Consider the following 27,236-nt stretch of genomic DNA (forward strand, 5'->3'; position numbering starts at 1 on the left):
CTTCTTCAGAACGGAGTCCGCCCTACGATCCAGAGGGTCCTGAAGATTTGAACCATCTTCCAAGGGCACCAGGGTTCTGCGGGACAGCTTTGCTACGGCCAAATCCACCTTCGGGGGAGGCCCCCAGGAATCCCACTGGGTAGTGTTAATAGGAAACAAACTCTTGAAGATCCTGGAAAGCGAATGTCCTTTCTCTGGCTGTTTCCACTGCTGCGCCATAAGGTCGGTCAGCGTGGCGTCCGCATGGAAGGCAATATGTCCCCCAGAGGCAGACGTGGAGGCTTCCCCGTCAACATCTCGGCCCACTGTAGACCGGATGGACTTCAGCAGCCTGCCCGTTTGTTCATAATGGAACGCAGTTCTGCTGGGATAACTGAGTCGTCCTCGGAGGAATCATCCTCTGCCACCCGCAGGTGTTACAGGGGGGGGGGGGAGAGACGAGGAACGGAGCTCAGAGCATGGTCTCCTGGTGAGCTGAGACAAGGTGCAATGGATCCCTTTGAGGGAATCATCCTGCAAAACAAAAAGGAGAGTACAAGCAAGGGAAAAACTATTTACCCAAGCGATGCCCAAACTCACCATCTCCTTGACCCAGGCCATCATATCTCTGGGAGAGGGCTCCACAGGTGGAGGACCTCTGCACCCGCGACAACGGGCCCACTCATAGCCTGAAAATAGGCAAGTTATAGGACCAGTAGTACCCCGCAGGGCACAACCTTTCAAGCCGCTACCTACCATCAGGGAGCGGTGTGTCGCAATCGAAGCAGGAAAGATGTTTCCTCTTGGAAGAGGTTTTCCTCCTACCATCCCCAGGAGGGGTAGTAGAGGATGACATATCCTACAGAGAGAGATAATAGACCATGCAACACTGTCACCATGACATCATACCAGCTTTTAAAAAAAGGGTAAATCTTACCAGGTCCAGTAGACCGGACAGCGAGGTGACTTGGCGCCCAACGTGCGACTCGAACCCACGACCTTGAGATTAAGAGTCTCATGCTCTACCGACTGAGCTAGCTGGGCTGGCGCTGTGAACAGGATCTGAACCTGTGCGGGGAGACCCCATTGGATTTCGAGTCCAAAACCTTAACCACTCGGCCATCACAGCCGGTTCCCAATAAAGTTTGCAAACTGGAAAAGAGTTCAAGATCAATGAACACCACAATCGCACGCCTTCAGCAGATACTGCAGGAAGGTCTCTGACACCAGGCCAGCCAGCCTCCTAATTCTGGCCGGCTGGAAGTGGGCGGAGCCACAATCAAAGCAGGTGAGGCAACCTGCCCAGACAACTAACCCTGTAATCAGGGGTCTGCTAAGATATACATTCCCCCCCACCAAGAGGCCCTTAACACGGGCACTTACCCCCACATCTCCCCGTCTTTTCCGGCCTTTAATAAGGCCTGAATCTTCCCTGAGTGAGCGGCCGCCAGCGCCAGGCCGTTGCCATGGCGCTATGATACTTCCGGCGAAACCGGAAGTGCGCGCTTACAGCGGCCGGCGGGGAACAGGATACACAACAGTGTGGTTCCACCCGCCGGCAGTCCGTGCGGCCACCAGAGGCGGCATGCGGAGTCCCCGGACTCTCACCAAAATGTCAGGTAAGTCACAAGGAGCAGGGGAAGCGGAGGAGAGGGGGGGCAGGGGGGATAGAGGGGGGTAGCCACACATGGCTAACAAGCACCTTCTCCCCGCAGGGCACAGAAGGTGACAAGAAGAAAACAACCGCTCAGGAGGTGAGTGATCCTGCTGAGCTTCTCAAAGAGGACACAAGTCCTCCCACCTGTCCTCTGTCCACACAGGACAGAAAAAAACACGCAGAGGGGAGGTTCTTGTGCCCTCTTATAGGGCCTGCCACGCATTTGATTGGCTAATTAAATATCCGCCTGTCCTACCAGCACACAGGGGCAGAAATACCCCACATTGTGCCGCTGTTGAGGACGACAGGGAAGAAAAATGATACATGGGTTACAAAATTTTAAATAAAAATCTGAAAAGTGTGATGTGCAAAAATATTTACCCTCCTACCTGTACTTTGATGCCCCTAACTAAAAGCCAGTGCACACAATTGGCTTCAGAAGTCAATTAGTTAATAGAGTCCAGCTGTAATTTAGTCTTAGTGGTTTGCTGGAGAACAATAGTGAACAAACAGCATCATGAAGACCAAGGAACTCAATAGACAGGTCAGAGATAAAGTTATGGAGAAGTTTAAAGCAGGGTCAGGTTATAAAAACATATTCCAAGCTTTGAGCTTCCCAAGCAGCACCGTTCAATCCACTATCCAAAAATGGGAAAATTATTCTACCACTGCAAACCTACCAAGACATGGCCGTCCATCTAAGCTAAAAGATCGAGCAAGGAGAGTTCTGGTTAGAATAGCAGCCAAGAGGTCCTTGGTCATGCTGGAGGAGCTGCAGAAATCCACAGCTCAGGTGGGAGAATCTGTCCACAGGACAACTATAAGTTGTGCACCTCACAAATCTGGCCTTTATGGAAGAGTGGCAAGAAGAAAAACATTGCTGAAAGAAAGACATAGTGCAGTTTTCAAACGTAGAAGGTGCTCTGGTCAGATAAGACCAAAGTTGAACTTTTTGGCCTAAATGCAAAGTGCTATGTGTGGCGGAAAAGTAACACTGTTCATCAACCTGAACACACCATCCCCACTATGAAACATGGTGGTGGCAGCATTATGCTATGGGGAGGGTTTTCTTCAGCAGGGACAGGGAAGATGGTCAGAATTGATGAGAAGATGGATGGAGCTAAATACAGGGCAATCCTGCAAGAAAACCTGTTGAAGACTGTAAAAGACTTGAGAAGGAGATTCATCTTCCTGCAAGACAATGACCCTAAACATACAGCCAGAGCTACAGTGGAATGGTTTAGATCAAAGAATATTCATGTGTTAGAATGACCCAGGCAAAGTCAAGACCTAAATCCCATTGAGCATCTGTGGCAAGACATGAAGATTGCTGTTCACAGACGCTCTCCATCCAATCTGGCTGAGCTTGAGCTATTTTGTAACTAAGAATTGGCAAAAATCTCAGTCTCTAGATACACAAAGCTGGTAGAGATATGCCCCAAAAGATCTGGAGTTGTTATTGCAGCAAAAGATAGCTTGATAAAGTAGTGATATAGGGGGCTGAATACTTTTGCACATCACACTTTTCAGATTTTTATTTGATTAAAATTTAGAAAACAATGTATTATTTTCCTCCCACTTCACAATTATCTGCTACTTTGTGTTGGTCTATGACTTAAAATCTCAAAAAAATACATTTAAGTTTGTGGTTGTAAAGTGACAAAATGTGAGAAAGTTCAAGTGGTACGAATACTTTTGCAAGCCAATTTAATTTGGAACACTTTGTAGATTAATAACTCACCTTTTACAGATCCTCTGTTCCAGCATGTTTTTATATATACTATTTTCTATATAAATGTTTTTGTGGAGCCAGACAACTTTCTCCAGCATGGTTCACTTATAAACTACTTGCCCCCTCCTTTGAAAAGTACAGGTACAAAATGTCCTTCTTAACAGTATGGGGATATAGTATGAACTGTTAGAATGTATGTGATCGACCATTAACGGATGAAGGCGGAGAAATCATCATTATCAATGGTAAGAATTGTTAAAGGTGAGTTAGGAAGTAAGAAAGTACACTTACGATAAAATTCCACAAGATGGCAGCGCAGAAACTTGTTGTTTAATTAGAACTACAGTATATTTGCCAAAGACATTAGAGATGAGCGAATAGTATTCGACCGAATAGTAGTATTCAATCGAATACCTCCCTTTGCATAGTTATTGGTGTACTCAGTCGAATACCACGCGGGAAAAATTCCATTCCCCTCCCAAATTCCCTGGCGTTTTTTTTTTTTTTTTTTTTTTTACAACTATGCAGGGGAGGTATTCGATCGAATATTCTCGCTCATCTCTAAAGGACATGAATGTTTATCACAAACAAGATGAATTAGCTCTGGATTAGATTTTCTCTACTCTTATGAATGTTTTCTCTATTCCCGGTGCACTACATGTCTAAGATTGTGGTGATATCGTATATAAATTACATGGCTTTTACAATATAGGTATCCGTGCACCGTGGAAGAAAACTGGACGAGCCCTGGCAAATAGCACATAATGGATGAGGCCAGGAAACCAGTGTCTTGAGTTTACCCTAAGACTCACAAGAAGGTCTCAAGATAACTTGTTAATTACCAGGCTACAGCTTGTAAAAGGATTATTCCCATCCTATAAAGTCATGACATATTGCTAGGATATGATGTATGGGGCGCCAACCTCTGGAAGCCTCACTGACTCTACAAGTGAAAGATTGTATGGCTTTAGAAAGACAGGAGCGCTTACAGAAAACAGGAGCTTACCTGTTCATGGGTTGTGTCTGACATAGTAGCAAAATGTTTCTAACGCTAGGTTCACACCTGCGTTCTACTCTCCTTTCTATGCTTTCCGTCTTCTGTATGCCAGAAGACGGAAACCACAGACCAGGTCCGGCCGTGAGCACTGGTGAGCATTTTATGCTCTTCGCCGTGAAACCAGATTTTTTTAATCCGGACACAGAGTACTGCATGTCCGACTCTGTGTCCGGATTAAAAAACCCGGTTTCGCAGTGGAGAGCGCAAAACGCTCACCGCCGCTCACGGCCGGACATCTTTCTCACCCATTCAAATGAATGGGTGAGAAAGACTCCTGCAGGTTTCCGTCTCCTGCTCTGTTTTATGCAGGAAACGGAAACCTGCAGTACGGAGAGCAGAACGCAGATGTGAACGAGCCCTAAGCAGAAATACCAAAAACAAATCCTGTGGACAGGTGTAGTGCTGTTTTTGTAAGGAAACAGCCATGTTTTTCTAGTCCTGGACAAACTCCCTTTAACTCTCTGAGAGAGTGTTATATCTTAAATGATTGCTTGCAGAGGTGTAGCAATCATGATCGCACCACCTGCATCTGCAACAAGGACTGGAGGAGTACAGGACCCACGGCCACCATGTTAGCGGTCAGGGAATCAGACTTTCTCATATTGCATACATATTGTAAATGGAAAAGGGTCTGGCTATTGCCGGTCTCCTTTCCAATTGATGCCAGTCCAGCGGAGGCGACTAAAAAAAAAATAAATATATATATATATATATATTCATACCCACCTCTCCTGGGCTCAGCATCCTTTTCGAGGCTATTCCTGCTGGTGACTTTAGTCACGTGCTCCTGATGTCACTGCTGCAGCCTGTGATTGGGCCCCAGTTTTCACATGGGGTGCACCAACATAATGATGTCATCACGCCCCACGTCACTGCTGAGACCCTATCATAGGCGCCAGCAGTGACATCTGGGGCTCATGACCAGTCATCAGAAAGCAGGAGAGAGCGAGGATGCCTGGGTGAGGTGAGGTAAGGTGAGTATTAGTGTTTGCTATTTTTAATCACTTCCCCTGGGTCTGAGGAGACCCCGGAGTATAATAATAGCTCCGGCTCTAGGAGGGCTCTTGGGATCATATAATACCGTGTGCAGGCCACTGCAGAGCAGATAACATTGTGTCAGGGCCACTGTGGAGCAAATAATACTGTGCGGGGGGACACTGCAGAGCATATAATACTGTGTGTGGAGGCCACTGTGGAGCATATAATGCTGTGCGGGGGACACTGCAGAGCATATAATACTGTGTGTGGACCACTGTGGAGCATATAATACTGTGTGGAGGACACTGCAGAAGATATAATACTGTGTGGGTGGCCACTGTGGAACATATTATGCTGTCCCAGTATTGTTTACGTGCCAGGTGCTGTGCTGCTCACTGTTACGGTTCTGTATATATATATATATATATATATATATATATATATATATATATATATTTTTTTTTTGAACAACAGAACCTCTTAGCTGCAAGACACTGCAGCGAGGTCCACAGGCCCAATGGTGGGCGGCTGTATGTCTGAACTCAATGTGAACTGCTGCAAAGACACTGCATCCTGAAAGTCAATGTAAACTACTGCAAAGACACTGCAGCGCGGTGTCAACTCAATGTGGTGTGTGTACTGTGCGACACTCCATGTGAACAAGGTGCAACTAAAACCCTGCCCGTTTAGCTCACTGGCCAGGTGCACCAGTACAAGTGAAACACACACGGCTGCCAAGGGTTAACACTCACCCCAGGCCAGCAAACACACACTTGACAGCTAGGGGCCACCACAGAAGTTTAGAACATTCTCCTGCACACAGCTTGGAGTTACCAGGGGAGTTTGCATGCTCTTGCACACAGCTTGGAGCCAAACACCCATGCTCCCGCACACAGCTAGGAGCCATACATGAAGTCAGACAGTACACATAGGCTATCTCAGAGACCATACCTGCTGCAGATCTACAAGCTGGAATGGCGTCTACCGCTCCTAGCCCTGTGTAGATCTAACGGTTCAGGGTTTACAGGTCTTACCGAACAGCACCCAGGAGAAGCAGAGAAACCCCACACAGAGGCCTAGTCTGAAACCTGCCTGAGTACTGGAGCCTATCCCTGCAAACTACTGTCATTCACTCCGTGGACTTTGAGGAGATTTTAGTCAAAGTGTGAGCACCCGGTGGGCGTCAGCTCACACTATTAAAAGGGAAGTCCCCGCCCAATAGGGGCGGTGGCCATGACCTCACCGCTCATGCTCAGTAGGGGAGAAATGGCACTTAGCTTGTGAGCAGCTCCAATACGTCTGAGCATGCTCAGTAAGGTGAAAGCTGCATGGTTAGCTGTGCGCTATGATAGCAACCTGTGGGACCCGATCCTAACACTCACGCACTGTATTATTGATAACTGTAGTAATGGGTACTACAGATGTATCCCTTTTAAGTATCTGAGATACCGCTGCAGCACTTGTAACCATCACTATCAAAAATTTGCTCTAGGGAAGGGGCTAGGGGGCCCTGCACAAAAGTTTCCACCATGGCCCACAACACTTGTGCCACTGATTGTTTTTCCATCTCTGTAGTTCGAAAGTCAACTTTTTAAAATTTCTCCATTGATAGTCATATGAGGGTTTGTTTTTTGTAGGATGACATGTAGTTTTACATGACATCATTTTGGGATACATATAATGGGGAAGATTTATTAAGACTGGGCTTTTGTGACACATTTTCACACCTTTGTACCAGAAACCTGGCATAGAGGGGTTGAAAAATTCCCCACATTGCTTTGTTTAATGTTAATAATATTGTTTGAGGGACTGCGCTTAAAAAAAAACAAACATAAAAAAACTGCAATGACAATTGTTTTGGGGTTTAGTGTTTGTGACACTCGTCTGGTAAAAATAGTAACTTTTCTATGTGTCATTGTTATTTCAAACATACAATTTTTGTTATATTTTACTGCTTTGAGGCACTATATCCTTAGGCCTGGTTCACATCTGCATTCGGTATTCCGTTCGGTGAGTCCACTGGGAGACCCCCTGAACCAGACCTGGACAATGTACGGCCCGCGGGCCACATCCGGCCCTCTGACTGCTTCTGTCCGGCCCGCATAGCTTGTGGAAGTTCGTTCAAGGACCTGTGATTATGTCATCACAGCCTATCACCTGGATAGGCTAAGACTCGTAAGTGGGTGGAGCCACACAGGACAGTGTGCTTGCTACAAGCTGCCGGCGATGGAGGCTGCTGGAACATAAAGAAAAGAGACGAGACAGCATGTGTGAGCAAAAGGGGGGAACTAGGGGCAGATGTAGGGGGGGCAAGTAAACTGAATGCAGATGGAGGGGGGACATTAAACTGGGGTCAACTGGAGGAGAATATTAAACCATGAGGGGTAGCTGGAGGGGGACATGTCTGCCTCTAGTTGCCCCCACTTTAATGTCCCCCTCAACTATCCCCACTGTTTAATGGCCCCCTCCAGCTGCCCCAGTTTAATGTCCGCTCTAGTTCCCCCAGTTTAAACTGGGGCACCAGGAGAGGAACTTAATACTGTGGGACATTTGGAGGGAAACATTATAATGTGGGGACATATAATGTACGGGTAACTGTAGGAGGATTATACTTTGTGGGGGCACATGGGAAAAATGATTAAGAATGGTCGGAGTCAGCGTAGAAGTGGGTGTAGCTAAATTTGCTGTAGTGCACATGGCCCTCTAGAACCGTTTCAATTTCTCATGTGGCCCCATGGGAAAATTAATTGCTCACCCCTGCCCTGAACAGAATACCGAACGCATTGACATGCGGTGAGCACTGAAAGCACACGGACCTCATAGACTATAAAGGGGTGCGAGTGCTTTCCATATGGTCTCCACACGAGTCATATGGAGAGGAAAGTAGTTCATGAGTCTTTTTTTTTTTTTTTTTAATTTATAAATGGAAAAAAAAGCAAACCAAGACACAAGACATAAAACCATATAAAGCCGAACATCCAAACAAACAGGAAATGGTTAACAATAGGTAGGGTCAATAACAAACAAAAGGACAATGTGTGAGGCACTCACAGTAAAACACATGATGAGGTAAATGTAGAAGCAAAGGCTAGAGTGAAAATAGAGCCAAAAAAAGGGACCCTGTCTATGTCGTAATGTGCGGTAATTTGCTGCTGGCCGCAGACACCCCAGGAGGGAGCCTATTCAGAATATATAGTAACATGCCGCTGTCACCACTAGAGTGGGCCTGTGCCATATGAGATAGTAACGTACCTCTGGCCGCGGTAACTACTAGAGGGAGCCTAACATAGCACAAGCTACAGGCACCACTAGAGGGAGCCTATTCCATACAATATAGTAAGATGCCACTGTCACAACTAGAGGGAGCTAATTTCATAATATAAAACACCAATGCAGTCACCAATTGAGAGCCACCCGCTCTATGTGAGAGACTAACATGACACCGGCCACAGTCACCCTTAGAGGGAGTCCATGCCAGATGATATAGTGAGAATGTGAGCTGAGCACACACAAGGGAGAAGGGGGGGCAGGGAGCAGAAAAGAGGGGGGATAGAAGGAAGGAAGAAACAGAGAAGAGTTCATGGAGTACTTGTCTCTCCACATGACTCGTGCGGAAAATACATAGTCCCAAACAGACTCCCCGAACGGAATACCGAATGCAGATGTGAACCAGGCCTAAGTATCATAATTACATATTCTCTATGTAGCAGTATAAAGCAAACTTAAGGGTTTTTTATGTTTGATTTTAGGGAACATACAACTTTTTTCTTCTTTGGGTTTGTGAAATAATAATAATAATAAAAAAAATAGTTCACCACAATGGCTTCATGGGAACTGCATATCTCTTATGACGTACTGTCATAGCATATGTTGGGAAGGCGTTGAAAACCTCACTGTAAATAAAGGAAGTCTCCAGCAATGGACATTGTTTTATTTTAAGGCCCCAAATCACTTCTCATTAACTTCACGAGCTCTGTTTTTCATTGTATCCCCAGCAGACTCGCACATGTAGATTTACTTGTTAGGAGTTACAAACCACATGTACAAGGCGTTCTTACAGCTCCGAGCCAGAGTTGTCGTCATATTTAGTTCTAAGGATGGAATGGCTTTCCTATCCTAATATGCGGTCTGCCTTTGTCTTGGTTGTAGACTTCTCCCATCTGCCCTGGGCAGTTCTCTCAGCCTTTACTGTATATATGGGGACACCCCTTACCTCTAGTACAGAGGTATAGCGTTCCACATGCCAGACAAGCACACTGCTAGGTGTCATATGGAGTTATTGTCTCAGTAGAATAGGATATGCAGCATCTGATGGCCACATTTTGTTTTAAGATTCATATGGAAGCAGGAAGAAGAATGAAAAGACATCAAAGCGGATTTTCCAGGCTTCATTAAAAACAAAAACATAATTAAAGATTATTATTATTATTATTGACCTATCCTGTTCTTAGGCACCATTACACACTTGCAGAGCTCCTGAGTTACCAGAACAGTTGAAGCCCCCATTTTGGAGACTACACCACCAATCGAGGAATCGATCTCAGGGTATAGTGATATTTTTGACCTTGCTGGTGTTTCATAAAATATATTAAATATTGGGCCATGAAAATAAAAGGGTTTTCTTTTTGTACAATAAAAACGTGCTTTTCCCCTAAATTGAATTTTCACAAGCAGTAAACAACATGAAGCACCTCAACATCTCAAAATTTTCCTGAATACAGAAATACCCTACATGTGGTTGTAAAGTGCTATATGAACACATGGGAAGGAAAGGGTGTTTACAGTACCTGTACCTGCTAATCCCATCCACACATTGCAGAAAATAATCCAGTGTGGAAATGCTGCAATTTGAAAAATGCTCAAATACCTACAGAAATGCTGACGGTTTCCCTATAGATATAATGGAAGCAGAAAAAGCGTGGCAGGAAAAATCATGATGCATTTCTGCCATGGTTTTCACCTGTGGTGCCTTTCAGCTGTGGCCCACTACATTGGGCCTTACCCTTAAGCAGATTATCCCCAGTACAACAGTGTCATACATGTGGGTGTAAGCTGCTGTTTAGGCACACAGCTCGGCTAGTTTTGGATGTCATGTCCTGTTTGCCTTGGAAGCGCCAGTAATGGGAAATTTCCCAAGAAGTTACCCCATTTTAGAAACTACACCCTTCACTGAATTGATAAGAGGGAATAGTGAGCATATTTAACCCCTGTAATTATTGTGCAGCTGCAAATTGCAATAGTTTCAGAAATATATTTCTGTGCCCAGCTTGTGCCAATAGAGACAGTCTAAAAACTGTTAATCGGGTTATCCCAGGTACAGCAACTTTAGCAGTGTGTCCACATAGACACAAGTGGGGCACATCATATTGTGCACTGGAATGATGCAATTACATCTTCACTTTTCTACTGCGCATTTATTTCTGGAAAATACATTAATGCAATGCTCGGGGGTAAATATACTCAATACACACCTGGATAAATTCCACAAGATGTGGTTTCCAAAATGGGGTTATGATATCTCACTTTACTTGAACTTTAGGGGCTCTTCAAAGGTGCATAATAAAAGGCAAGTGGCGGTCCTTTCATCCTGTGCCCAAACAGCAGTTTATGTCCACATATGTGACATGAGTGAGATTTTCTGGGTACAACAATCTCATGTGCGCGTAACCTGCTCTTTGGGTGTAGAAAAGAAGGAGCGCTGAAAGAGTACGATTCCGTTTTTAGAGTGCAGATTAAGATTTTGTGCTTGGAAGCTACAATCCCCAAGAAATTTACCAAGATGAGCTATAGTTTTCCAGAGGTAAATGAACAGTGGATAGTGAAAAGTGAATAGACATACCTCCCAACTTTCAAAGGACAGAAAGAGGAAAAAAATATTTGGAACCCATTTTTCTTTGTGCCCCCACACAGTACTCCTACAGTCACCCTAACATTATATGACACCACATTATAATATCCCCTCCAATTGCCTCACAGTATGAAGTCCCTCACTTCGTACTTCAGCTTAAGCTAGGGGCAAATAGAGAGGGACATTAAATTTGGAGCAACCAGGGGCAGACATGTCCCCCTCCAACCCCCACTGTTCAATGTCCTCCTCCAGTTGCCCTCAGTTTAATGTCACCCTCCATCTGCCCCCCCCCCAATTTAATGTCCACTCCTCCATCTGCCCCTAGTTTAATTACCCCCTTTCATCTGCCACCAATTTAATGTCCTCCCCTCCATCTGTCCCCAGTTTAATGTCCCTTTCCATCAGCTTAATGTCCCCCTCATCTGACACCAGCTTGATGTCCCCCTCCATCTACCACCAGTTTAATGCCCCCCCCCCTACATCTGCTACCAGTTTAACTGACCCCCTTCCCCAAAGTTCAACATAATAAAGTCACTGATACTCACCTCTCCTCACTCCCCTGCTGCTCTGTCTTTTCTCCTGAACTGTTCAGGGAGTTGCAGGCACGATGTGAGTGACGTGATTACATTGCGCCTACAGCACCCGGGGTGGCACATAGGGAGGGGAACAGTTGGGAGGTATGGGTGTAGGGCATTCTGGAGGGGGTCAATTCTGGCATCTTTTTCCTAATAAATGCTAAACCTAAACCCTACTCTGATATGCTTGCACTTATTACACATTTTTAATCCAATAATTTTTTTGTGTTTTTCTTTTTTTTTGTTCAAGCTATAATATTTTGGGGGTGTGCCTATAAGATACTAGCTAAATTTTAACTGTTTCTGGGAGGGACTAAAAATTTTTTAAAAAAAGTTAAAAACCCCACTATTCTAACATTGGCTTTTAACATTTTAGCCATTCAATGTACAGCATAAATAACATTTATTCAAGTTACCTTTTTTCTATGGTTTGTACAATTCCAATAATACCTAGTGGTAGTAAACTCATTGCAGGAATTAGTTCCAGGTCTCCGCTGTACATTACACATGTACTTTCCCAATGGATGCTGATGGGTGGGCCTGCTTATGAGCCCCCACGGTTGGTGACTGTGTTCAGGACAGGAGTCTTCCACAGGGATTGCCATTCTGCAAATATGCCTAGTTTTGAGGTTATGCAGGAAGGGGGTGCAGGTAATGTAAGCATAGCTTATTAAATCTACAAGCGTAACTAAACTTTTATTTATCAATTTTTTCTTAAGTCTTTTGTTCAAGTAAAAATAAACTTTATAATATACTTTATTATATTATATTTATTAATATATATATATTACATCACCCCTGATGAAGGCGATACAACGAAACGCACATCGGGAGGGCGGTTGTGGGACTTGTGTGAACATACACCACTTTATATTTACATCATGGGAAAGCAAAAAAAAACTTTTTTTGACGATGAACTTGCGGTGGTCTCTGTCATTATGCCTTGCTGGTTACTACAATTGAGGTGTATTTGGACGTCATGGTTTTCATAGACCTTCATATGGGGGGACACTTGACACTGAAGTTTGGCCTTATTTATCATGGCATAATTGTATACAAGATAGCTGGTTGGTCATAGTATTACTGCACTTGCATGCTAGTGCATACAATCTTTGTATATCCCGTGCATTTTTTACACAGCAATCTGCATATTATTATCAGGTGATATAGTAACACTATCTGCTGCATCCACCCCTGGTGGGAATTCCCTGTACTGCGGTTTTATCCTCTTATTTACATTTTTGTGTATTTTAATATATGTATTTATTGCAATAAAAATTATTTACATTTTTCTTATTTTATGTTTAGTACTTTAATTACCAAATTTGTCGTGTTTTCGTTTTGGTGTCAAGTTTAAGGTAATAGCACGCTCATGGAGGGGACATTTATGATATATATGGAGAATCCAATATAATGGTTCATTGTAAGTTAACCTTCCCCATTTATGCAATCTTTCCGATTTTTATAAATATGTCCTGTTTCTTCACTTATTTGCTTCCTTCTGCCACTGATCAAATCTGTGCTATAGACATCTATGAAGATCCTAAAAGCAGAGAAACATCTGTACTGTACAGTGACAGTAACAACTCATCTGAATTAGCAGAAACTGTTCTCCACCCTGTACTCACCTCTCCCCAGCAGCTCCAATAATCTGTATATAGGTCCCACGGCCTGTGACTGTCTAATGCAATGATCTGGGAAAAGCAGCCCAGGGACCTATATACAGAATAATGGAGCTACCACTGCTGGAAAAGGAAACCCATGGAGAGGGGAGTAATGGTTCGTTACATTTATGGCCTTACTTATTGCACTATTAAATAATAAGAAATATGAGACAGAATTCTCCTTTAATTCTACATTTGACCTCATATACAATAGCTACATAGTAGATGAGGTTGACTAAAAACAAGACTGTCAAGTCCAACCTATAACCCTACAATGTTGATCCAGAGGAAGGCAAAAAAAATTAAAAAAAATCCCATGAGGCTGATGCCAATTCCCCCATGTCAGGGGAAAGAAATTCCTTCCCAGCTCCAAATCTGGTAGTCAGTATAAAAGCCTGAATCACCTTTTCACCAAAAATCTGAAACCATTGTCTGTAACCTGTCCTTTCAAGAAAGGCATCCAGGCTCACAGTGAATTCCCCATCACCATATCTGGGTCTCTCTCCTTCTATTCCTCCCCCTCCCTATAAACTTCATTGTAAACTGATCACCTTTAGCATGGAGTATGGGACAGAACTAGCCTAGATTCACACAAGATTGAAGCTTTTTTTTTCGTCTTTATTGTTTTAGGATAAAGCTCCATGTAGTGTGCCGCAGCCAAAAAGTGCTGTGGAAAAGCATCACAATTTTTTCAGAGCGCTCTTCACAGAAAATGTGCAGTTTTCCTCCGCAGGCTCTGTGTCTCTATTATTCCTAGAATGAAAACACCAGCGTTTCTCTACGTATAAACGACATGCTGCAAATTACAAAAACATAAGGGTATTGAAATCGCAGCATTTCTGCTGTGCAGGTTATTCTGCAATGTGTGGATGGGATTAGCCAGAATCATCCACTTTGCAGGTTTTGCAAACTGCCATGTTTTTTTGCTTTATGTGGAGCCCCAGCCTTACATGTTATAGAAGTCTATCATGCAGGAAGAGGCTGCTCATTCAGGCATTTTGGTAGCTCTCCTTATAATACTCGGTACAGGACAGTATATTACTGGGAGGCAAGGAGTCCTGCTAGAGTGACTCACTGTCCTGCAACATGGTGATGGCTGTGCTGTCCTCTCCCCTCCAGTTTTTTTTTTTTTTCTTCGGGTCTCAGGAGCATTTTTTTTTCTTTTTAATCGAGTGGAGGTCAGTGTGATTTTATATATATATATATATATATATATATATATATATATATATATAGCTATGTGATATGATTATATATACATATAGGATTATAGCTTAGATGTGGGATCAAAACAATCACTATGCCCCTACAAAATTGCCTTGAGACAAGTGGGATGCAGCTGACTCTCCCTGGTTCTGTTGATCCAGCTGATAACAATACTGCCAGTTACAGATCTGAGGCGTAGAGGTGCCGTGACCACCCAGCTCTAAATCTGGGTAGAGCAGGAAACCTATGGCCTATACGCCACAATCTACCGGGAAGCGAGGGGGTGGTATCTGTTCAGTATGTCACAGAGCTGCAACCAGAGCAGACAAAGGTTGGGACCAGCTAGCAGAGCCATAAATAATGAACATCAGTGTTGGGGCACTGGGGAGGGTCCATTATCCTGTGTGGAACATTAGGAAAAAATATTAATGTAAGAGGAACAAGGGACACTATGTGGGGGGTGCATGGCCTGAAAATGGTTTAGAAAAAAATAAATGCCAGCATAAAGCAGACTTAAGGTAAATGTTAATTATCAATTATTTAGTGTGTCACGACTATGCCGTGACGTAGAGAAATTAAAATTTTAGAAATTGCTAAAATGTATCGAAATTTTCTGTAATTTTTGGATTTTATATACGTAAATGTAAAACACATCAGTCACAATCACATTCAAATGTGATTCTAAAATCTTGCAAATGTAGAGATTAGAGAAGATTTATTATGCCTTGTACTTTGCTTTTTCTTTATCAGTCTATGTTCCAACTGCAATGAATAAAGTTTACACAGTCTTAATGGTATGAAATTATTTAATTCATCAAGGCAAATACACAATAGTTGGCACAGAATAAATCAAAGAATACTGTCTGGAAGAAGTTCTCATTGTTTTCAAGTCTTTTTATGATATGTATTACAAGACTTGGGGTCTTCAATGTCTCAGGTAATATTCACCTTATTTCAGCAAGTCAATCACTGCTTCATAGGAATCTCTTTTGGGATAGAATTAGGTGACGTTCACATTAATATCTGTCTGGGGCTCATTCTTGGTTTTCTTTTGGAACAAGGATTCTAACTGATGGTGAAATATAAAAGAAGGTTGTCCACTTTCTGAAATGACAAACTGATATACTTGTATAGTTAGGCCTAGGTTGAGCTCAATGGATACAGAGACCGCTTCATTGAGTGTCTACATAAAGCACCCATGGGCAGCAGTATGCTTCAATGTGCCTGCTGAACAAGAAGCGAGGTTTACTATTCTAGTACAAATTATTTTATGACATTTCAGAAATATCTGTAGAAAACGGATAACCCTTTTAAGTCGAAATCAGTCAAAAATAAACATGTAGACTAAAAGGAAGAGTTCCTTTGATGGTCCCTCTACCCTTCCAAATCATGCATCAGTCATTGTACCATAAGTGATGCACAAAGACATATGACAGTGTATGGACTGCCATACTTCAGAGAGAGGACACCTTCCGCTACATGCCACAACTCCAACCTCCACCAAATCCATAGGAAAGAACCTTCATGTGAGACACAATAGAGGTCCACAGAATTCTATGGTTGTGGTATTTTGGAATCTATTGTGATTGGATCTCAAATCTGGTTTTGTACATGAGGCATAACTGTGAACTCAGCCATCCTTGTCATTCATATAACTAAGCTTTATCTTTGAGGGCATTTCTGTCATGTCTATTGTTTTCTGCTAGCATACAGGGGTTTCCAGAAAATACTGCGATCCGGTTATGGAAAACATTTGGCCTAGCTAAACATAAAAGCATCTATATTCCAGTAGTTGTTCATGCAGGACTTTAGTCCAATCCTCTCGGAGAGATAAATATGGTGCTTAAAAAACTAAGCACACACGTAAAACTGCGTAACTGAGCAGCACACCCACTCTCCTCCTCTAGTCTACAATCTCCATAAAAACACTATTTTAATATCAATTTGTTCGCAAATAACTCCAATACACAAGACTTTTGTGTACATTGGTAGGATAACAATTGCACTGCAAGTGGTGTTTGGCTCTTAAAGGCGGATTAGTAAAAGATGGCTAACAATCCAGGATACAGCAGCCACACAGAGCTGGCGTTCACGCGGTGTGGGAATCGCTTTCATCAGAACTTGTTTTTGCAGCATGGCTGACGCCTGGTACAGAGTCCACATGAACATCTTCATCGTCTGACTGGATAATGGGTGACTCCCCACCATCTTCACTGTTTTCCTGGCTGGCTGAATCAGTGCACGTGGAGGACAAGGAAGAAAGTTTATGTCTGAGTTCTGCTTGGCTGGGCACCTGAAGGGTTATCTCGTTTCGACAAGTGTCAAAGTCGGGGCCTTTAGCAGTTAACATAAGGAGAAAACACAAAGAAAAAACAACAAGGTATGAGGTCTGCATTCAAGATAGCAAGACAGCAGGTAGAGTTATAAAAAGGAGGAAAATGAAGCTTTCAGTACAAGACGGCAAATACACTTAATAAAAAGAAGCAATCTGACTGGCTGTTTGACTTTCCTGGGCACCAATTTGATGAATGCCCAAGTGAGTATTTACTGACACATACAAATGGAATATCGGTTTCATTCGGTCATCATTGAGCAAGATTAAAATAAAAACTGAAGATTCTTCCATCTGCAGGTTTTGTAATGATCTAGTGAGTCAGAGGGTGAGTCTTAACCAACACTGCCAACTGGCATCACATAATAAGCTGACAGCTAATATACCCTGTAATGTACAGGGCGTAGGATTAGTGTGGTCATATATGAAGAACAACAAGTGTGGAGCAAGTGCAGTAACTGTGGCTGCCATCTCTGCCTTCCCTTGTTCCCTGGTAGGTCTTAAAGCTCAAGCTCTCCATATAGTGAAAGTATTGCAATCCCTGCCCAATGGTCTGTAGCATTTCTATCTTTACTGAATCTACAGGGGGATTTCTGTCCAAATACAACCAAATCAGGAACATTTCCCATCTACTGTATCATGAAACTAATCCTCATGGGTTTCACCTTTTTTGAATTCCAAAATATACTAAATATCTCAGTCATGATCAAGTTACAACTTTTATTTAATACTTACAAAACCATTCACTGTCTTTTTTACAGTATAAATTATATATACATTGTATATGTATATATACATAAGCAATCTTCATCTTCCAGTCATGTAACAAGACAATATACTAAAGTCTGATCGGCCTCATCTATTCTTGGTCATCTTCAGTACAATGTTAGCTGGCATTATTGCAAGACTATCCAAAACATCTAGCTGTCATCCTTAATAATGCCTCTGGGTCCATGGAGCTGCTTAGTGATCCTTCCTGCAACTGTAGTACAACCCGTTTTATTGAATGGTTACCATATGTGCTGCTTAAAACCGACGACAATATCGCAAACATTAGTATTGGCCATTGTCTTAACTACAATGGATATTTATAGTACAGGGCATAGGAAAAGAACATGTAGGCTCTACTGCACAGTATTACCTGCCAATACTCACTAACGTCACCCAGCAGCGATGACATTAGTATGGCATGTGAGGTCACCTATAGTCTTCTGTATGTGCTTGTATGGCATATTATTGCTAGCACAGTGCTAGCTACATTGGACCAGAGGGGAGACTGGAGAGGTTTTCTTGTTAATTTACCCTGCATAATATGAGCTTGCATGTTTATAGGGAAAACAGGGAATACCTTTCTTAACAAGAACTATGCAAGTTTAAAAGCCAACAATCTGCATTACAGTGGCTCCCATTTTATTTTTGTTTGCTATTGTGTTATTTTTGTAATATACTTTATAAACTATTAATTTATCTAACTTCATTTTAATAGAAAACAGGCTATAAAGTTCCCACTAGGAATGCTCTAACTATGCCCTGCCAGGGAGAGTCTGTCCTATAGACCAGTACGCAATGCAGTACATAGAGCTGACGCATTTAACAAAGGGGAATGGTCACTTCAAATGGCTGCGTCTCTGGTTTTATACCACCTAGGAAAATTCAATATCACTAGTTAAAAAACATGTAGTCAGAAATGTTAACTTTATTTCCATTAGTCCATGTTCATCGTAGCTAGTAATTCATTCTTAGATTCTTGGTAGTGTACAGCTGAAAATCTTCTCTCTCTTTTGATACCAGAACCATTTTTCTAGGTGGTATAAAACCGGAGATACAGCCATTTGAAGTGACCATTTTCCCCTTACTAAATGCTTCAGCTCTGCATACTGACACTACAAATGTGTCCAGACTTATCCCTAGCTACAGCTCAGTTAGAGGGTTACAGCTGGATTTCTAGTAGAAAGGAAGTTAGGTAGGTTAATTAAATTATACTACAAAAATGTTCACAAAACAATCCCCAACGTTATAGCAAAAAATAAACTCCCAACAGTATTTATTTAAATAAATACTACATAGTTAGGGGATATCATCAATTGAAGCTCATTGGAATACACTATAATGTTGAGTATAATATTACAGACAATATGAAGAAGGTTACCAGTACCGATCATAGGGGAAAGCATATTGTTGTCCTCTCCTCCAGAATTTAAGAAAACGTCTAGTGCTTCCTGATCGGACATGTCCATCAGGTCCATTTGCTCCAACATGTCCACATTGACTTCCATAGAAGACATACTTCCTATGGGTTCTACAATAAAACAACAGTATTATACTGAATGCATAGACTTGTGTGAGCAATAATCACTAATTCAGAAGACGCTCTTGTTTCTTCATGTTTCTTATATGTGTATCTTTACTGAAAAAACATTTACCTTCAACAAAGAATAAAAATATACATCCTATTCTACTTGAATCTTGTCAAGGAAAACGATACAATACACTATAAAATTATATAAAGGAAACACTTCACAGGGTACTAGTAGAGCACTTGCCTTACATTTTGAAGAGCTATAAAGTATATAAAAGGAAAATTGCAATGCAAATATAGAAGGGCAACCATCATGATCTTCCCAACTTGCTGTTTCTGCAAAGATGCGGGCACACAGTTAAAGGGGTTAACTGGGGCTTTAAATTTATCCAGAAGATTCTTCATCATGGATCCAAGGTTACAACCTTCAGGTCACGTGATGGGAGCCAGCCCTCCATCCCCACGATCCCTCTGCCACCTCCCCTCCTTAACACACAGGTGTGCTATGGGGGTTGGGTTTACCATAGTCAACCAGCCCCCATAGTGCAGATTAATTACCAGTGAGATCAGGAGAGATGGGGGGGGAACATCCCAGGGTTGAAGGCTGGTTCTTCCAATCACATGACCTGGGGGGTCAGACAAGGCCAGAACTCTGAGTCCATGATGAAGAGTCAGCCCGATAAGTCAATGTAAATGTATGTCTCTGGACAACTCCTGGTAGAAAGCACAAAATGCTAAATGACATATTATTTCATTTCTGTTTTGCCCCTTAACTTCTTGGAGTTTTTTTTAAATCCGTCTACCCATTCCAAGGTCATTATGCAAGTTAGCTCTTATTCTTCAGATGGGTAGGAACCTCAGAACAATAGACAGTTACTACCCACTTGAAGAATAAGAGCTCATTTACATATAGCATTCCAGGGGCTGTATATTCTGAACAAGTGGACAGATTTAAAAAAACAAAAAAAAACCCCAAACCCTCAAACTGATCAGGGGTGTGGCCACAATCAAATGATGTAGGACATTAAAGGGGCTCTATCAGCAAAAGCATGCTGATAGAGCCCCACATATGCGTGAATAGCCTTTAAAAAGGCTATTCAGGCACCGTAAATGTTATATTAAACTGCCCCCCCCCCCCCCCGGTTTAAAATAAAACCCTAAAACAGAGTGTGATAAACTTACCGAACATGCACGGTGGGTGGGCATTCAGGGTGCACCGTCTTCTTCATCCACGCCTCCTCTTCCTGCGATGTCCTCGGCCCCGTCTTCCTCCGGCGCTCGCGAACTGACATTTGCTAAAAAAAAAAAAAAAAAAAAAAAAAAAATGGCCTGGGCGCATGCGCAGTAGCATGCTGCTTCTACTACGGCTACTGCGCGGGCTCCCAGGCCATTTTTTTTTTTAGCAAATGTCAGTTCGCGAGCGCCGGAGGAGGACGGGACCGAGGACATCGCAGGAAGAGGAGGCGTGGATGAAGAAGACGGCGGACCCTGAATGCCCGCCCAGCGTATGACAGGTATGTTTTCCATGCACAGAATAGGTGAACCATGTCTATCTGCAGAACAAGGGTTTCTCCAATACCAAATTGGGGGTTGCCGTCAAGATGAGAATGCATGGAAATGTGGCCAAGAAAGTATATGGCTTTCTTTATCCACTGCTACGGGAGTTTTGTTTCTGTAACACCCATAAAAATAATTGGAGAGAGCTGAAAACGTCAGGGAAAATGTTCTGCATATAGGTCTGGGTCCCACCTTTGTAATCGCACCTATCAGAAATTTATGTGGTATCCGGTGGAAGTCCCATAAATGTCTACAGCAACAGCAAAACAGGACTCTCAGTTTTCTCAAAGGGATACAGGTTAAAGAAACTGTTCCAGGAAATGTCCTCTAAATGAAAGACTGTATATGTAGTACAGTGAGTAAAAACTGCTCGGAGATCCAACACTTAAGTAAATACTCTAATACTCAAAACAATAAAACATTTTTTTTAAAAATCACCAATAAAAAAAGTCAGTGAACAGAGATACATGAAGGCATGGTAATAACTTGCCTCGTCTCTCAGCTATTTGCAGATATCCAGTAGACAAGTATTGTTCCATGTCCTGCTGAAAAGCCTCTTCAAAGAACTTTTGTCGTTCCTTTAACTTCATCTGCTGGGCATACTCCATGTCCAAAACCCTCTGAGTATGTTCTGAATCCAGATCAGCTATAAGAAAAGAAAAAATCCACTTAAGTTTTCAATACAAAGCACAACCTGGAATTTCTAACGTATAGAATAATATGTTACCATAATTAATGCAACAGATTAGCCTGCATTTAAAGGGGTTCTCATAATTTTCCACCAAATTGCAGAGTAGTAGACAGGTGTATAAAAGAAAGTAATAAACTTTATTCACCCCCTTCCTTCTGTTCCAGAACTTGGGGTCTGGTCCCAGCATCTCCAGCCCACCCGGACCAGCAGCAATGACGTCACAACTGTTTACATGATGATTCAGCAGCTACATGTGCAGCACATGAAGATTGAAGCAAACAATTGGCTTAACAGTCAGATTAAATGGGTATTCCCACGTCGCATACTCACCAGTCTTCACTGCTGTAAAATCTTCTTTCTTCCTGGTTTCTTGTGTCATTTGGTGGGCGGGGTTTCACGTGCAACCTGCTGTTTAGTTCCACCCCCAAATTAACATGTAGCTCCGCCCACCGCATAGCGTGATCATATGTCATCAAAGTTCCTCAAACAACACTATATGCACAATGCTGGACTATGAAGTACAGGCAGCAGCAACTCCATTCTGTGTTACATACAGAGACTGCCTGTCTCTGCCATAATGAACACAATTGAATTAGCTAGCTTGATAACTGAGAGAACAGAAGACGAGTTCAGAAATGAAAGCAGCTCCTCTCCTCTATCTGAAAGCAGGACCTAGGTCACGTGGTGTAGACACAGGAATAGCTACAGACACAGGCTAGCTCCCGTGCACTTAGCCCCTCCTCCCTCCCCCCTGAGAGCAGGCAGATACATCACTTGACTTTTGAGCAGATAAGTCAAGGGCTGTGTCAGCAATGGATTGAATAAAGTAAGATAGTGGACAAAGAAAGCAGTTTTGCTGAAGCAGTGTATTTAGGAAAAGTCTTACATCCACATTAACAAGCAGTATAGATAGGATCCTTGTGATGGGACAACCCTTTTAATGATGGATGTTGTCAAGACTTCTAGCTTTTAACAAATGACAATACTATATGTATTTTAACAGAAGTCCACGAAAGACAGATGCCACTAGACATCCAAGTCAGAAGTTTCTGTCAATAGATCACCCAACAGAATCCTCAGATGCAAAACGCAGTGTGTAAATGGTCTTGTAACCTTCATTTCCATACAAGCCAACCAACAATAAAAGTGAAATTTCATTTCTGGCAAAAAAATAAAAAATGTTTGCTGTAAAAGTAGCACACAGAACATGGAATGCATGAATGATACCACTGCTGAAACCTGACCTCTACTAAAATACCACAGATCAGAGAGATCATTGTCTCCCGACTACTAGTCAAATTAAAGTAGTAGAAATATAAAATTGGCATTTCCTTTCTGTAGATCCTACATTATGTAGTCTGTTAAACTATACTCTTCCAAGTAGTTGTAAGCCATAAGAAGAAATGGTCCAAAAATACAGAAGAGGTACAAATCTTTTCATTGTGCTTCTCTGTAGGTTCTGCTCCAGTTTTGGTATAAAAAAAAAAATTCTGAGCAGAATACTGCTGTGTGAACATACCCTAATAAAAACCTATAAATTCACTGGAATCGCTCTGGATGATGACCCTCCTTCCTCTCTATCTTTCCACGAAAGTTCATAAAGCTATAGACCATGAGTAGGCAACCTTGGGCACTCCAGCTGTTGTAAAACTGTAACTCCCAGCATGCATACATGCTCTGCTTTTCTTGGAACTCCCATGGAAGTGAATGGAGCATGTTGGGAGTTTTAGTTTCACAGTAGCTGGAGTGCTGAAGGTTGCTTACCCCTGCCGTAGACTATTAGGCTTCCTATCGATAGCAGAGAGATCCGTTATCCTTAGACTGAGGAAATCCCTGGCGCCCCCCTCTCTGTTGTCTTGGCTTCAGGAGGTCTTGCGCATCCGCACAATGAAAAACTTGCTTGCGGAATTGAAACAAGATAATAGAACCCATCAGTAGATGTGGCTCCTGTGGAATTACTTTTATTACTCCGCTGAGTTTGTCTGCCTTCTCTTCTGTATCTTCATAACCTTCCCTTTTCTTTCATACTATTATACCATGTTGATAAAAGAGAGAGGCAGATGGACATGGGTAATGGGGTGGACGTGGCATATCGGGACTTTTCAAAGGCTTTTGATACTGTACCACGTAAAAGGTTGGTATGCAAAATGAGAAGGTTGGGACTGGGGGAAAACATATGCATTTGGAACTAGCTTTAGAATTAGCAACTGGCTCACTGATAGGAAACAGAGGGTACTTGTTAATGGTAAATATTCAAACTGGGTCACAGTCACCAGTGGGGGCCACAGGGGTCAGTATTAGGTCCTCTCTTGTTTAATACTGATCAGCACAGAACTACAAGACTGTACTGCCCATGTGCAAGATTTGGACTATAGCGGACGTCAGAGCTGCAAGTGATGCGGCTAGGAAAGAGAGAGGGGGAAGGCACATAATGGAGAAGAGGATGGCAAAAGGAAGAAGATGCATTATTCCACGATGACACGGCTGTGCTCCCTGAGCAAGGCTAACACCCCATGTGTTCTTTGGACCTCATTTACATATGGGTAAAAAGGTGATTTATTCAAAAATGATTGGGCGGATCAGAGAAATTAAGATACTGTTGAAATAGCCTTTATAAATGGATATATTACTGTGTCATCAGTTAAAAATGCAATTTCCCAATGATAGACTCCCTTTAAACTTCATTAGTCATTTCTACAAACAGTTGTCCAAATCTCTGTATAATATTACACTAATCACCTTTGTTTTATAATCTTATAGAGTTCAGTACCATCTGAAAATTTGAAATTCCACTTTGTAGGCCCCCAACAAGAACATGCATACACTATAAAGAGGCGAACCCCATGCTGACCCCTGTGGTCTCCCACTTGTAACTGTGATCCAGTCAGGATGTACCATTAATAACCATCCTCAGGTTCTCATTGCATTCTGCATAAAAGCCTTTGAAGAGACAAGATACACAACATCCAGAAACATTTCCTACTACGGTATCAGCTGTCGCCGCTTTAAGGATTATCTATATTTAATCTTATGTAAATATGTGAAGCTCTGACCTTGCCCTGTGCTGTGCCAAAGTAGACTTAAGGCTTGTTGAGAAAGTGACAGAAATATTCATATTGGATATGAAACACTGTCAAAGAGATTCTCTAACCCCATGTCAATAAAAAAAGGAATTAGCTCACAGGCCGACCCGAAGATCTATTATTACATGATCTATAAATAGAGCGCCATATAATGCACTTTTCTTTCTCCAAGATCAGATTAAAGCAGTGCAAATCTTTAGAAAATTGGTGGATGTGTGCTAATGACTATTTAGACATTGTAAATACTGCTGAGCACTCAAGACGTCTGCCTTCACTTAAGACTGGCCTTGCTACTCCTGTCACAAGTGATTTCTAGAGAAGATATTCAGCAGTCTTTCTGGCAAATAAGGGAGGTCCTATATCCAATTTATTAAAGCTTCATTTATATTCGCTTATTAAAAACCTGTAATCTTTCTGTTCAGAAAAGGTCTTGGAATATAGTACCAATGTTATTCTAGGTACAAAGGGCTCCAGCCATGGGAAAAATAACTTCAGCTTTAATAAATGCCATGAAATCCAGATGAGATATGACGCAAGCAGGTGTGCAACAGACCCCTAGTCATAGCATGGCAATTGCTAGCCACCACCTGCAATACAGCTGGCCAATCAATACATTTGTCAGCCAGAACATTGACTCTCTCTCAGGTGAAGCTGTTGCATTGCTTATTACTAGAGATGAGCGAACACTAAAATGTTCGAGGTTCGAAATTCGATTCGAACAGCCGCTCAATGTTCGTGTGTTCGAACGGGTTTCGAACCCCATTATAGTCTATGGGGAACAGATACTCGTTAAGGGGGAAACCCAAATCCGTGTCTGGAGGGTCACCAAGTCCACTATGACAACCCAGGAAATGATGCCAACACCTCTGGAATGACACTGGGACAGCAGGGGAAGCATGCCTGGGGGCATCTAACACACCAAAGACCCTCTATTACCCCAACATCACAGCCTAACAACTACACACTTTACACACTCAATACCACCTCTCTGACAGTAGGAAAACACCTTGAAACATGTGTATTTGGCACTTGCAGTGAGGAGAGCTTGTCACCAGCAGTGAATTTGGCCCTTGTAGTAAGTTGAGGTTGGCACCAACATTTGTTTTGAAAATCAGGGTGGATTGAGCCTCTAACCAGCAGAGTTTGGGCAAATTCATGGTGGAGGGAGCCTCTAAAAACCCCAGTTTGGACCAATTCATGGTGGAGGGAGCCTCTAAACAGCCCAGTTTGGGCAAATTCATGGTGGAGGGAGCCTCTAAAAACCCCCAGTTTGGACCAATTCATGGTGGAGGGAGCCTCTAAAAAACCCCAGTTTGGACCAATTCATGGTTGAGGGAGCCTCTAAAAACCCCAGTTTGGACCAATTCATGGTGGAGGGAGCCTCTAAACAGCCCAGTTTGGGCAAATTCATGGTGGAGGGAGCCTCTAAACAGCCCAGTTTGGGCAAATTCATGGTGGAGGGAGCCTCTAAAAACCCCAGTTTGGACCAATTCATGGTGGAGGGAGCCTCTAAAAACCCCAGTTTGGACCAATTCATGGTGGTGGGAGCCTCTAAAAACCCCAGTTTGGACCAATTCATGATGGAGGGAGCCTCTAAAAACCCCAGTTTGGACCAATTCATGGTGGAGGGAGCCTCTAAACAGCCCAGTTTGGACCAATTCATGGTGGAGGGAGCCTCTAAAAACCCCCAGTTTGGACCAATTCATGGTGGAGGGAGCCTCTAAAAACCCCAGTTTGGACCAATTCATGGTGGAGGGAGCCTCTAAACAGCCCAGTTTGGACCAATTCATGGTGGAGGGAGCCTCTAAAAACCCCCAGTTTGGACCAATTCATGGTGGAGGGAGCCTCTAAAAACCCCAGTTTGGACCAATTCATGGTGGAGGGAGCCTCTAAAAACCCCAGTTTGGACCAATTCATGGTGGAGGGAGCCTCTAAACAGCCCAGTTTGGGCAAATTCATGGTGGAGGGAGCCTCTAAAAACCCCCAGTTTGGACCAATTCATGGTGGAGGGAGCCTCTAAAAACCCCAGTTTGGACCAATTCATGGTGGAGGGAGCCTCTAAACAGCCCAGTTTGGGCAAATTCATGGTGGAGGGAGCCTCTAAACAGCCCAGTTTGGGCAAATTCATGGTGGAGGGAGCCTCTAAAAACCCCAGTTTGGGTAAATTCATGGTGGAGGGAGCCTCTAAAAACCCCAGTTTGGACCAATTCATGGTGGAGGGAGCCTCTAAAAACCCCAGTTTGGACCAATTCATGGTGGAGGGAGCCTCTAAACAGCCCAGTTTGGACCAATTCATGATGGAGGGAGCCTCTAAACAGCCCAGTTTGGGCAAATTCATGGTGGAGGGAGCCTCTAAAAACCCCCAGTTTGGACCAATTCATGGTGGAGGGAGCCTCTAAAACCCCCCAGTTTGGACCAATTCATGGTGGAGGGAGCCTCTAAACAGCCCAGTTTGGGCAAATTCATGGTGGAGAGAGCCTCTAAACAGCCCACGAAATGTATCCAATATGTAAAATTTGCCAGCTACATCCGAGAGGTAATCCAAAAAATTCCACGATAGTAATAAAATATAACTTTT

At 42.9% G+C, this 27,236-nt stretch overlaps 1 protein-coding gene and 1 non-coding gene across 2 annotated transcripts in view; both read right to left on the minus strand.

Moving 5' to 3' along the window:
• Positions 1–1,026: 1,026 nt before the first annotated feature.
• TRNAS-CGA (transfer RNA serine (anticodon CGA)) lies at positions 1,027–1,108 on the minus strand. Its single transcript has one exon. It is a non-coding gene; the product is annotated as a tRNA-Ser (tRNA).
• Positions 1,109–15,484: 14,376 nt separating this feature from the next.
• The window catches only part of DTNBP1 (dystrobrevin binding protein 1), a 111,159-nt gene continuing 99,407 nt past the window's right edge, over positions 15,485–27,236 (minus strand). Inside the window, exons 8-10 of the mRNA XM_075270849.1 lie at positions 21,375–21,530; positions 19,184–19,327; positions 15,485–17,030 (exon numbers count right to left, since the gene is read on the minus strand). Coding sequence (XP_075126950.1) covers positions 16,786–17,030; positions 19,184–19,327; positions 21,375–21,530 — 545 coding nt within the window. The 3' untranslated portion in view covers positions 15,485–16,785. The remainder of the gene's footprint in view (positions 17,031–19,183; positions 19,328–21,374; positions 21,531–27,236) is intronic.

Source organism: Leptodactylus fuscus, chromosome 4 (assembly GCF_031893055.1).
Source record: "Leptodactylus fuscus isolate aLepFus1 chromosome 4, aLepFus1.hap2, whole genome shotgun sequence".
NCBI classification, from domain to species: Eukaryota; Metazoa; Chordata; class Amphibia; order Anura; family Leptodactylidae; genus Leptodactylus; species Leptodactylus fuscus.